Below are 14,399 nucleotides of genomic sequence, written 5' to 3' on the forward strand. Positions count from 1 at the left end.
CGTAGTGCATGTCTCGTTGTGCGTGTTTCGTGGTGTATGGTCGTGATGCGTGATCCGTAGTGCGTATTCTGTGGCGCATGGTCGTGGTGCGTGATCCGTGTCCTGTGGTGCGTGTTCCGTGTCCTCTGGCGCATGGTCGTGGTGCGTGATTAGTGTCCTAAGGTGCGTGATCTGTAGTGCGTATCCTGTGGTGCGTGATCCGTAGTGCGTGTCCTGTGGTGCGTGTTCCGTGGTGCATAGTCGTGGTTCGTGATCCGTTGTGCGTGTACCGTGTCCTGTGGTGCGTGTTCCGTGGCGCATGGTCGTGGTGTGTGATCCGTGTCTTAAAGTGCGTGATCCATATTGCATGTCCTGTGGTGCGTGTTCCGTGGTGCATTGTCGTGGTGCATGTTCCTTGGTGCATGGTCGTGGTGCGTGATCCGTGTCCTGTGGTGCGTGTTCCGTGGTGCATGGTCGTTGTGCATGATCCGCGGTGCGTGTCCTGTGGTGCGTGTTCCGTGGCGCATGGTCGTGGTGCGTGATCCGTGTCCTGTAGTGCGTGTTCCGTAGTGCGTGTTCCGTGGTGCATGGTCGTGGTGCATGGTCGTGGTGCGTGTTCCGTGGTGCATGGTCGTGGTGCGTGATCCGTGACCTGTGGTGCGTGTTCCGTGGTGCATGGTCGTGGTGGGTGATCCATGTCCTGTGGTGCGTGTTCCGTGGTGCATGGTCGTGGTGCGTGATCCATGTCCTGTGGTGCGTATTCCGGGGTGCATGATCGTGGTGCGTGTCCTGTGGTGCGTGTTCAGTCGTGCGTGTTCCGTGGTGCATGATCGTGGTACGTGTTCCGTGATGCGTGTCCCGTGTCCTGTGGTGCCTGATCCGTAGTGCGCGGCTCTTGTGGTGCTTCATCCGTTGTGTGTGATCCGCGGAGCGTGTTGAATGAATGAATGACGTTTATTCTCGTAAATCACGGCAGTGATACAGAGATGTAATTGGATACAGGAATTAGATACAATAGGAGAAAACATGTCAGTGGAACATTTCCATACATGATCTTATATAACTCGCCAGTTTTAATAGAAGTGGCTTATAAGTAATGGACATCAAATAGGAGAATTTTATGGCAGAAGGATACATACAGTAGTATTGAGGCAAAAACTTGTTTCTAATTTCTGAGAGTTTTGGACATTCTAATAAAAAGTGCATTTCATCACATATCAAATTTGTACACAATGTACATTTTCTTTTCTCTCTTACAATATTCCGCGTTGCATTGTCGTGGTGCGTGTTCCGTCTCCTGTGGTGCGTGATCCGTGGTGCGTGATCCGTAGTGCGTGTCCTGTGGTGCGTGATCCGTAGTGCGTGTCCTGTGGTGCGTGATCCGCGGTTCGTTCCGTCGTGCGTGTCCTGTTGTGCGTGGTCGCGGTGCATGTTCCGTGGATGTGGTGCGTGTTCCGTGGTGCGTGACCCGTGGTGCTTGTCCTGTAGTGCGTGAACCGTGGTGCGTTTCCTGTGGTGCGTGGTCGCGGTTCGTGTTCCGTGGCCGTGGTGCGTGATCCGTGGTGCTTGATCCGTATCCTGTGGTGCGTGTTCCGTGGTGCTTGGTCGTGGGGCGTGATCCCTGGTACGTGATCCGTGGGGCGTGGTCGTAGTGCGTGATCAGTAGTGCGTGGTCGTGGCGCGTGTTCCGTTGTTTGTCCATGCCGCTGTGACTGCCAGTGTTGTCTTTCTGCATGACGTTAATTGAAAACGTAACAAATGAAAAACTAAACTAATCACATGTATCAGTGCACTAATCTTTTACATAACTTACCTGAAAAGTAAAATGTTATGTTACTGTTAAATAACTGGTTAGTATAACGCCCAAATATGATAACGGAAGTCTAGTAGTAATAACATACCATACCATTCTAATGATAAAACGTTATCCTTTCAAGAATGGATATATAGACTGACTGATGCGACATCGCGCCCTGACGTATGACGCAGTTGGGAGATACGGGTATCTTGATCTGGTTATCACCGAGAACCTTTGTACCTAAATATGTGACTACCTAGCTTGCTTATTCGCGCAAACACTATTGTTCGTTGATGTGCACATTGCTGTGAATCTCTGTGACTCTAACTGTTACCCTGTCCACTGAGTATGCCTTACCGCACCGGCTGCACACAACTCACAGTGCTGTTACTGTCGTGGCATCTCATACAAGGTATGTTTCACAGTACAAATGTAATCAGTAGAACGCAATCGGCGTTTTCGAGGGGGCAATGCATAATGATGTGTCGTATATTAATGACGTAATGTCTCAAATTAGCAGTCAAGTCTAACTAACTTGGTTAGATAAAGTTCAGTGGAGTTAGAAAACGAGGTGGCGTATATTTATTATGTAATATGGAAGTAGCTCTATCAATTACATTCCCATTGAATGCCAACTGACAGATCTCTAACACATTACACACAATTAGTCTTCTCCATCCCAACATTCAGGAAGTCAGAGATACAAAGAAATCCCACTCATCTAGTGTAGTTTGGTCGTATATTAGGTGGGTTCCGATCTCAGAATCGCCGTGATAAGGATTCTTTATCATTTATGTGCATCCGATACTCGTGACCATGGGTCTCCGCAACGTTGTCTGAGACCGGCATCGCTTCGGGCCTTTCTTCCATACAAGCCGTGTTACCACTATAAATTGTTATTGAGATGGACACAATTTACACTATTATTTGTAAAAACATACATTGAAACACCAACTTCTGTTACAACAGCCAAGACAAGCTATGTATGGATGAGTTCTTTATTCTGTTATGATGCGACGTTTCAGTATAGATCCTTACACCGTTGTCAGTCAATTGTGCAGTAAGATCATTATCATCATTATCATCATCATCATCATCATCATCGTCGTCATTTGGAGGTTTAACCCTCTGGATGCCGAGTTTTTTTCTGACGCACATTTTCCTAAGATCGGAAAAGTGAATGTTGTGCGAGAATTGCGCTCACGCGGCACTGGATATATACCTCTAGCTATAAAATTACGCAGAGGTGGAGAATATTAAATTTCCTATTTGATGATGTAAAGTAAACTGCAAATATTAAACCTGTTTTAAAAAAATACTCTTCTAATTAAGTGTTGTCCGAGAATTTATTCTGCGTTGAAAAACAGTAAATTTCTCCGCTCTTTATCGTACACCGATAAAAGTACTGTGCGACGTGGTTTTTTTATTTCGAAGCTTTACGGAAACTGTCAGCGAACAAAATACTGCCTAATATCTGAACGACATAACTATATATATATCAAATGGAGTTATGGGCGTATGTATAACGACATACATTCAATGCCAAAAACTGCATGCCGTAAATGACGAAACCTGACATGTAAGTAATCAGACACATTCCGACAATCTATGTACTGTTATTTGTTGTTATAATTTTCATTGAAACAAACCGAAATAGTCAGAAATTCCGATAAATACCGTTGTCGTTGTGCGTGATTTTGCGTCAATCATGGCGTCACACAGGACGGTAACTATGCAATGATTTGATATTTTCAACAGAAATTGTCAATGTATCTTTTTTAAATTCCCTTATTCTTCCTACGATTCTCTTCCCTTGCATATTCTGAAAATGTTGAGCCAATATATTGAACGAATAGACGAAGGGATAGCTCAAAATAGGAGAAAATGCTACACTGTGTAAAATCTGTATTTGCTTTGTTTACATTTCAAACAAGTGCAGTTTTTCGAGCACAGCGTTCGTTTTCACGCCTTATTTATTTTGCTTGATTTCATCCAGCCGCTACGTATTGGTGACAAAGACCATTGTTCATTCGATTCTAAAATGTGTGAGGAGTTCAAGGATGTGTGTATCGCAGCTAAGTTTGAAATATACGTGATGTTACAGGCGCCTCATAACCGGTATACCTGAAACGTGATTTTGTAAACACTATCCAATATGGCGGAAAGTTCACTTCGGCGTTCGTGTTTGCGTATTTTCCAAAACATTCTAAACGATTCTAGGGTTATCGGAGCCGTTTTGGAATGAGCATTGGTGATTTCATAAAGGACAAATACCCGTGATCACTAATATGCTATTTTTGAAATTCATTTCTGGGAGTAAATACCCAAAATTTAGATGTCAAAACATGCTGTAAATAACGCGGTGTGTGGCGATTTAGTAAAAAATGGCGACATTTACGAAGTACCTAAGTTTCAGAGGTCATTTTTAGTACTTTTGCTTGGCCTAAAATGCCAGTGGATGATATCACAGAACAGGGAATCTCCAACCTTATTCAAAACTGTGAAGTATATTAGCGTGCATGATGTATTCTGAATTTTATTCGACTTAATATGGGAATAAACCACGATACCCCAGAAATTGTTACTGGAGGGAGTAACCATTTAGTATTTGAGTGATTTGTGGCAAACCTGCCAGATTTTATGATTGCTTCATAATCTGTATGCTATATATAGAATACTAAACTCGCTCCCGTGTAATACCAATTTTATGAAACTGGTTTTACACGGGAGCAAGTTTGGTATTTTATTTATTACTTGCCATTTATAACGTTTTTAGAATTATACTGTTGAGTATGAATAGGCTGACACCTACACGATCCACGGCAGGGTTTAACAGAATAATACTTCAAAGACGTCAAAAGTTGAAACGTATGAATTTAATACCATACAACGGTCCACCATTAGAATTCACAAAATTATCGTAGGGCTAAAACTATCGCAACTCACATACTTAAACTTAGACCAACGACTATCGTTGCGCCACAATACGATCGCCAGTGAAACGGGCCTTGCACCTCAAAGTTTACAATATAACGTCACAATACCCGATGACGTAATTTGTGGAATTTTGTTGCAAGATCCTTCGGCGAAACAATGCCAAGTGACGTCAGCCTAGCAACAAGGTTGCTGGGGTCATCGAGTGTGCATAAGCTCCTCACAGTTATCTATCAACTCCACACGCAATATCGTTGAATATTGTAGCACGGGTTGCGAGCTTACCCGTGCTGTATCATGGTAGTAAGAGCACGGTTTGTTAAAGATTATTACCATTGGCTGATGCCAAGATCAGCAAGCCCCGCCTACTAGCTTGAGAAATTTCAAACTTACAACAATGTTTCTTAGTGTTGTACACAGTGTTCAAGAATAATAACGTAAAGGCCTACCTTTGGAATACAGTACCACAAACCTTTCAAACACGTGATCATACCCTATGACGTAAATTGTAGTATTTTGTTGCCAGTCACACCGGCGAAACAATGCCCTGTGACGTCAGGCGTCATCGAGTGTGCATAAGCTCCTCCCAGTGATCTAGCATCTCTACACGAAATGTCATTGAATACGCCAAGCGCTGTGGAGAGTTTTGAATATTTGTTTACTGAATATAGCCTGCAGGCGGCGCATTTTATAGCAAGCGCTAGTTTACAAAAGCACTTTTATTTTTTTATTTTTTTTTATTTCGTTTTTCTCGTAATTCAAGTGGCTAAAAGGGTTATAAATGGGAACTAATATACATATATTATTTTTTCGGTGCATAAATTTTCATTATTATGGACAATAATGTAGTTTGTTAGGGATATTTAGTGGTGCTGAACACATCCAAATGTCGCCAGTGTTAGGGTAGGTTACCCAGAACTCTATCCTTAGCCCTTGGATCCCCTTTACGATAAATCACCCCTTTACGATCATTAGGGTTAGGAACCCGTTTAGTTGGTATTAGATTACCCTAAGTCTATCCTTAACCCTTGGATCCCCTTTACGATCAATCACCCCTTTACGATCATTAGGGTTAGGGGCTAGGTACTCGTTTAGTGGCTATTATAGATTATATAGCGGCTCCTTATATTCTTCCCACAAATAAGTCGAGTAAAAAGGATGAAATGGTTTTGTGTCGAATATTTTGGCTAATGGAAACTGTCCTGGAACATTCACACAAGCCACTTTCACGGCTACATTTTTCAGTACTGATTCAAAAGCGAACTCACCGTTGTGTCGTCACTAGTCATGCTTATTCCTCCATCGTTCCTTACTATTATCCACATCATCCTTACAGTGTTCCCTACCACACTTTTCAAAACCACCACAAAAATCACCCGACGAATTATTAAATACCATATCATTCATGCGCACTCGCGAGTTCGACGTCTGTAGAGGACCAATTTGACTAGCCGGACCAATTTTTCTAATCAATATTAAAAAATCTCGCAACGTTTTCATAAATATTATTTTATAATGATAAACAGCGACTAAAATACGCTATCTGAGAGTCTCTGATTTAAACAAGCCGACAGCATGCTGAAAGCGAAGTGACCAATCCATAATGGCGGATATCGTAGCCCGAACATTAAAATGTTGCATTGGTAAACGGAAACGAAATTGACATTGAATAAATCATGCAAGTGCCTTTTCTGTACAGGCAGTTACAAATCCTGTGTTTGCTTTCAGATTCGAAGTTTGAAAGTAAACATATGAGGTCATTCTTCCAGGAACATTCATGTCAAGTTTGTGTGTCTTTTTATAAAATTTGTTTCCAAACAAAGTAGATTGTATTTAATGAAGATATGTCAAACTTTCTTCTTTTTCTCTTATGCTATTTGTTGCTTCTAATATGATATTTATTGCCATTTTTTAAACATATATTTTGTAAGAAAAATAATAATAATGTCATGAGATATTTTAGCACAAGTGTAAAGTGGGAATGGGACTACTGCATCGAAAGCGAATTATTCCTATATGAGTTAACACTATTTGTATTGTAACAATCATTATATTTTCGCGATTTTCGAAAATCCACGTTGGTGAAAGTTGTTATATGTGTAACTTCTGCCGTAAGTCTAAAAAGTAAAATGTTTCTGGGGCATCAACGCGTCAGTCCTTAATTCTTATCGACGTCTTAAACAAAATAACTTAATTGTCTTTTTATACTGTCGCCCAAATCCAGTTAAATGATGAAAATATATTTGAAAAAATCATAAGAAAAAAACCGCAAGTCTATCCAGTGGAGGGCAGTGGATATATATCTTCTGTGTTGTTTCAACATATTTATATTTAAATTGGGCACAACTTATTTCAACTTGGGTATATAACTTTCATTAACAATATTTACACGAAATATAAATACACTGTTAGGAAATGTTCAGAAATTAAGGAGTGTAAACACAAGGACGGGGAAGTACAAATGGAGATTATTGATAGATATTTTTGGAAATTCAATCTCTTTTGAAAATATATTTGTATAGGTGTTACCTACACAGACATTTATTATTAGTTCAAATCTATGTACAATTTGTGTTACTGACGCAAACAATGACCTCGTCGTCCAGTGGACATTCCTTTTGAAGTTATCTCATGACAGACCTCGCAGACAATTTTTGTTTTGATTTTATTATATATTGTATGTTCTTATTTCACGTGGTTTGTTTGTTTATTACTCTTCAGTTTAGTGAGAGGGCGGGAAAACATCTCTTGGCTTACCCGTACCCATGTTTCAATAACCCTTACTCAGTGGCCCTTGCCTTGAAAAAGCTTACCCGTACCCAATAGAAATTGATATTATTAATACTAATATTCAACACAAAGACATAGTTTTATCTAACATCGACATGACCCTCAAGAGTTTCTTGACCAATATGCTTAAACAAAAGCGGGAAGTTCACTTAATTGATTGAGCCAATTTGTAAAACACTCATTGTTGACATTTACTATCAAAATAATGAGATTTTTTATAAAACGCTAAACTTTTGATAATCTGAAAACTGCCATGTTTAGTTAACTGAATGAAAAGCATGTTAATAACTGAATAAGCCAATCGCTACCGATAGGTAGTTTGTAATAACAATGGCTAGCTTCAAGGCAGTCGGAATTACTGAAAACAACATCCGATATATTTCACAAACTGGTCTCTTGGACGAAAGTTAGCATAAATATGATGTTGTCTACGTCAGGTCGATGTCATTCACCGAGACTGAAGTATAAATTTGTATGAATTGAATGAAATTGAATGAATATGTGCATCAAACACTTTTTGTATGTTTTCCTTTGTCTCTTCTGGTTAAAACAATCCTGTTTCTCCGCCACTTTGTTTTCTAATAACAAACACGTCTATAGGGTACGGGTCAGCCAAATGTATAGGTACGGATCAGCCAATTTTAGGTACGACTTAACCGAATTTGGGGACGGGTCAGCCAATTTTAGGTACGGGTCGGCCAATTTGAGTACGGATCAGCCAAATGTAGGTATGGGTAAGCCAAAATCTCAGGTATGGGTTACGGGTTGTTGAAAGTACGGGTTGACTAGTCCCCTTCTCCAATATGTACATCGCTTCACATTTTTTAAGATGAAGGAAATAAAATATATGTTTTTTAATATTACACGCATTGCTAATTTTTTATGAAGTCCCCGTCTAAACAGTAATAGACAAAGGGTCACGTAAATATATATGTGGTGACTTTATCATTGTAACTTTTATGTAATATGCAAAGTTAGCGATGTTTTCTTCTTTCTGAAAAGTGCTACATCCTGTTTCAAGTATGTGTTTTGGTAATCCTGTAACTATGCGTGCAACTTCAAACGGACTGTATATATTTACTGCGAGTGTGCGTTAAGTTTTCTCATTGAACATAGGTATATCGTGTTTGAAGTAGATTTTATCACTTTCTTGATAAGAGAATACCATTTACCGCCAGAAGTAATGACACAAGTTTTGTTTTTCGGTCTTAGATTTTCACATAAATAATATGGCTCACATAGAAATTACAGTTTCATTGTAGATATGCAACATATAAGGAATCTAACAATAACACGGGGATTCAGCCAATTTGGTCCAAATTTAGTGTTGGAATATATCAGTTTATGGGACTTTAGCCAATTTGGTCCAGTTTCAAAACTGTGGAAAAATCTTCAAAATTCAGTAAAAATTTGAAAATTCCTTCTGGGATGTTGCCGTTTAGTCTGGTTATGTGTATTTAGGCAAGGTATACATATAAAAGAAGAAAAAAATATATTCTTGGAAATCATCAGTTTATGGGACTTTAGCCAATTTGGTCCAATTTCAGTACTGTGAAAAACCTGTAAAATTCAGTCCAAATTTAAAAATTCATTCTGGGATGTTGCCGTTTAGTCTGGTTATGTGTATTTAGGCAAGGTATACATATAAAAGAAGAGAAAAATATATTCTTGGAAATCATCAGTTTATGGGACTTTAGCCAATTTGGTCCAATTTCAGTACTGTGAAAAAACCTGTAAAATTCAGTCAAACTTTGAAAATTAATTCTGGGATGTTGCCGTTTAGTCTGGTTATGTGTATTTAGGCAAGGTATACATATAAAAGAAGAGAAAATTATATTCTTGGAAATCATCAGTTTATGGGACTTTAGCCAATTTGGTCCAATTTCAGTACTGTGAAAAAGTCTTCAAAATTTAGTCCAAATTTAAAAATGCATTCTGGGATGTTGCCATTAAGTCTGGTTATGTGTATTTAGGCAAGGTATACATATAAAAGAAGAGAAAAATATATTCTTGGAAATCATCAGTTTATGGGACTTTAGCCAATTTGGTCCAATTTCAGTACTGTGAAAAAACCTGTAAAATTCAGTCCAAATTTAAAAATTCATTCTGGGATGTTGCCGCTTAGTCTGGTTATGTGTATTTAGGCAAGGTATACATATAAAAGAAGAGAAAAATATATTCTTGGAAATCATCAGTTTATGGGACTTTAGCCAATTTGGTCCAATTTCAGTACTGTGAAAAAACCTGTAAAATTCAGTCCAAATTTAAAAATTCATTCTGGGATGTTGCCGTTTAGACTGGTTATGTGTATTTAGGCAAGGTATACATATAAAAGAAGAGAAAAATATATTCTTGGAAATCATCAGTTTATGGGACTTTAGCCAGTTTGGTCCAATTTCAGTACTGTGAAAAAACCTGTAAAATTCAGTCCAAATTTAAAAATTAATTCTGGGATGTTGCCGTTTAGGCTGGTTATGTGTATTTAGGCAAGGTATACATATAAAAGAAGAGAAAAATATATTCTTGGAAATCATCAGTTTATGGGACTTTAACCAATTTGGTCTAATTTCAGTACTGTGAAAAAACCTGTAAAATTCAGTCAAAATTTGAAAATTCATTCTGGGATGTTGCCGTTTAGTCTGGTTATGTGTATTTAGGCAAGGTATACATATAAAAGAAGAGAAAACTATATTCTTTGAAATCATCAGTTTATGGGACTTTAGCCAATTTGGTCCAATTTCAGTACTGTGAAAAAGTCTTCAAAATTTAGTCCAAATTTAAAAATTCATTCTGGGATGTTGCCATTAAGTCTGGTTATGTGTATTTAGGCAAGGTATACATATAAAAGAAGAGAAAATTATATTCTTGGAAATCATCAGTTTATGGGACTTTAACCAATTTGGTCCAATTTCAGTACTGTGAAAAAACCTGTAAAATTCAGTCCAAATTTGAAAATTCATTCTGGGATGTTGCCGTTTAGTCTGGTTATGTGTATTTAGGCAAGGTATACATATAAAAGAAGAGAAAAATATATTCTTGGAAATCATCAGTTTATGGGACTTTAGCCAGTTTGGTCCAATTTCAGTACTGTGAAAAAACCTGTAAAATTCAGTCCAAATTTAAAAATTAATTCTGGGATGTTGCCGTTTAGGCTGGTTATGTGTATTTAGGCAAGGTATACATATAAAAGAAGAGAAAAATATATTCTTGGAAATCATCAGTTTATGGGACTTTAACCAATTTGGTCCAATTTCAGTACTGTGAAAAAACCTGTAAAATTCAGTCCAAATTTGAAAATTCATTCTGGGATGTTGCCGTTTAGTCTGGTTATGTGTATTTAGGCAAGGTATACATATAAAAGAAGAGAAAACTATATTCTTTGAAATCATCAGTTTATGGGACTTTAGCCAATTTGGTCCAATTTCAGTACTGTGAAAAAGTCTTCAAAATTTAGTCCAAATTTAAAAATTCATTCTGGGATGTTGCCATTAAGTCTGGTTATGTGTATTTAGGCAAGGTATACATATAAAAGAAGAGAAAATTATATTCTTGGAAATCATCAGTTTATGGGACTTTAACCAATTTGGTCCAATTTCAGTACTGTGAAAAAACCTGTAAAATTCAGTCCAAATTTAAAAATTCATTCTGGGATGTTGTCGTTTAGTCTTGTTATGTGTACTTAGGCAAGGTATACATATAAAAGAAGAGAAAAATATATTCTTGGAAATCATCAGTTTATGGGACTTTAGCCAATTTGGTCCAATTTCAGTACTGTGAAAAAACCTGTAAAATTCAGTCAAAATTTGAAAATGCAATCTGGGATGTTGCCATTAAGTCTGGTTATGTGTATTTAGGCAAGGTATACATATAAAAGAAGAGAAAATTATATTCTTGGAAATCATCAGTTTATGGGACTTTAGCCAATTTGGTCCAATTTCAGTACTGTGAAAAAACCTGTAAAATTTAGTCAAAATTTGAAAATGCAATCTGGGATGTTGCCATTAAGTCTGGTTATGTGTATTTAGGCAAGGTATACATATAAAAGAAGAGAAAATTATATTCTTGGAAATCATCAGTTTATGGGACTTTAGCCAATTTGTTCCAATTTCAGTACTGTGAAAAAACCTGTAAAATTCAGTCCAAATTTAAAAATTCATTCTGGGATGTTGTCGTTTAGTCTGGTTATGTGTATTTAGGCAAGGTATACATATAAAAGAAGAGAAAAATATATTCTTGGAAATCATCAGTTTATGGGACTTTAGCCAATTTGGTCCAATTTCAGTACTGTGAAAAAACCTGTAAAATTCAGTCCAAATTTAAAAATTCATTCTGGGATGTTGCCGTTTAGTCTGGTTATGTGTATTTAGTCAAGGTATACATATAAAAGAAGAAAAAATTATATTCTTGGAAATCATCAGTTTATGGGACTTTAGCCAATTTGGTCCAATTTCAGTACTGTGAAAAAGTCTTCAAAATTTAGTCCAAATTTAAAAATTCATTCTGGGATGTTGCCATTAGGTCTGGTTATGTGTATTTAGGCAAGGTATACATATAAAAGAAGAGAAAATTATATTCTTGGAAATCATCAGTTTATGGGACTTTAGCCAATTTGGTCCAATTTCAGTACTGTGAAAAAATCTTCAAAATTTAGTCCAAATTTAAAAATTCATTCTGGGATGTTGCCATTAAGTCTGGTTATGTGTATTTAGGCAAGGTATTCATATAAAAGAAGAGAAAATTATATTCTTGGAAATCATCAGTTTATGGGACTTTAGCCAATTTGGTCCAATTTCAGTACTGTGAAAAAAACTGTAAAATTTAGTCAAAATTTGAAAATGCAATCTGGGATGTTGCCATTAAGTCTGGTTATGTGTATTTAGGCAAGGTATATATATAAAAGAAGAGAAAATTATATTCTTGGAAATCATCAGTTTATGGGACTTTAGCCAATTTGGTCCAATTTCAGTACTGTGAAAAAATCTTCAAAATTTAGTCAAAATTTAAAAATGCAATCTGGGATGTTGCCATTAAGTCTGGTTATGTGTATTTAGGCAAGGTATACATATAAAAGAAGAGAAAATTATATTCTTGGAAATCATCAGTTTATGGGACTTTAGCCAATTTGGTCCAGTTTCAGTACTGTGAAAAAACCTGTAAAATTTAGTCAAAATTTGAAAATGCAATCTGGGATGTTGCCATTAAGTCTGGTTATGTGTATTTAGGCAAGGTATACATATAAAAGAAGAGAAAATTATATTCTTGGAAATCATCAGTTTATGGGACTTTAGCCAATTTGGTCCAATTTCAGTACTGTGAAAAAACCTGTAAAATTCAGTCCAAATTTAAAAATTCATTCTAGGATGTTGTCGTTTAGTCTGGTTATGTGTATTTAGGCAAGGTATACATATAAAAGAAGAGAAAAATATATTCTTGGAAATCATCAGTTTATGGGACTTTAGCCAATTTGGTCCAATTTCAGTACTGTGAAAAAACCTGTAAAATTCAGTTCAAATTTAAAAATTAATTCTGGGATGTTGCCGTTTAGTCTGGTTATGTGTATTTAGGCAAGGTATACATATAAAAGAAGAAAAAATTATATTCTTGGAAATCATCAGTTTATGGGACTTTAGCCAATTTGGTCCAATTTCAGTACTGTGAAAAAGTCTTCAAAATTTAGTCCAAATTTAAAAATTCATTCTGGGATGTTGCCATTAAGTCTGGTTATGTGTATTTAGGCAAGGTATACATATAAAAGAAGAGAAAATTATATTCTTGGAAATCATCAGTTTATGGGACTTTAGCCAATTTGGTCCAATTTCAGTACTGTGAAAAAATCTTCAAAATTTAGTCCAAATTTAAAAATTCATTCTGGGATGTTGCCATTAAGTCTGGTTATGTGTATTTAGGCAAGGTATACATATAAAAGAAGAGAAAATTATATTCTTGGAAATCATCAGTTTATGGGACTTTAGCCAATTTGGTCCAATTTCAGTACTGTGAAAAAACCTGTAAAATTCAGTCCAAATTTAAAAATTCATTCTGGGATGTTGCCGTTTAGGCTGGTTATGTGTATTTAGGCAAGGTATACATATAAAAGAAGAGAAAAATATATTCTTGGAAATCATCAGTTTATGGGACTTTAGCCAATTTGGTCCAATTTCAGTACTGTGAAAAAACCTGTAAAATTTAGTCAAAATTTGAAAATGCAATCTGGGATGTTGCCATTAAGTCTGGTTATGTGTATTTAGGCAAGGTATACATATAAAAGAAGAGAAAATTATATTCTTGGAAATCATCAGTTTATGGGACTTTAGCCAATTTGTTCCAATTTCAGTACTGTGAAAAAACCTGTAAAATTCAGTCCAAATTTAAAAATTCATTCTGGGATGTTGTCGTTTAGTCTGGTTATGTGTATTTAGGCAAGGTATACATATAAAAGAAGAGAAAAATATATTCTTGGAAATCATCAGTTTATGGGACTTTAGCCAATTTGGTCCAATTTCAGTACTGTGAAAAAACCTGTAAAATTCAGTCCAAATTTAAAAATTCATTCTGGGATGTTGCCGTTTAGTCTGGTTATGTGTATTTAGGCAAGGTATACATATAAAAGAAGAAAAAATTATATTCTTGGAAATCATCAGTTTATGGGACTTTAGCCAATTTGGTCCAATTTCAGTACTGTGAAAAAGTCTTCAAAATTTAGTCCAAATTTAAAAATTCATTCTGGGATGTTGCCATTAAGTCTGGTTATGTGTATTTAGGCAAGGTATACATATAAAAGAAGAGAAAATTATATTCTTGGAAATCATCAGTTTATGGGACTTTAGCCAATTTGGTCCAATTTCAGTACTGTGAAAAAACCTGTAAAATTCAGTCCAAATTTAAAAATTCATTCTGG

General features: G+C 36.6%; 1 protein-coding gene and 1 long non-coding RNA gene across 2 annotated transcripts in view; one reads left to right on the forward strand and one right to left on the reverse strand.

The window, feature by feature from the left end:
- Positions 1–914: 914 nt before the first annotated feature.
- On the reverse strand, positions 915–7,397 carry LOC125376841. Its single transcript, XR_007219334.1, has 2 exons — positions 5,980–7,397; positions 915–1,708 (listed from the first exon to the last, which is right to left on the reverse strand). It is a non-coding gene; the product is annotated as an uncharacterized LOC125376841 (long non-coding RNA).
- Positions 1,779–14,399, forward strand: part of LOC124121440 (deleted in malignant brain tumors 1 protein-like) — a 105,820-nt gene continuing 93,199 nt past the window's right edge. Inside the window, exon 1 of the mRNA XM_048389033.1 lies at positions 1,779–2,189. Coding sequence (XP_048244990.1) covers positions 2,126–2,189 — 64 coding nt within the window. The 5' untranslated portion in view covers positions 1,779–2,125. The remainder of the gene's footprint in view (positions 2,190–14,399) is intronic.

The sequence above is a fragment of the Haliotis rufescens genome, unplaced genomic scaffold, assembly GCF_023055435.1.
Source record: "Haliotis rufescens isolate VD_foot unplaced genomic scaffold, xgHalRufe1.0.p SCAF_8, whole genome shotgun sequence".
Classification (NCBI taxonomy): Eukaryota; Metazoa; Mollusca; class Gastropoda; order Lepetellida; family Haliotidae; genus Haliotis; species Haliotis rufescens.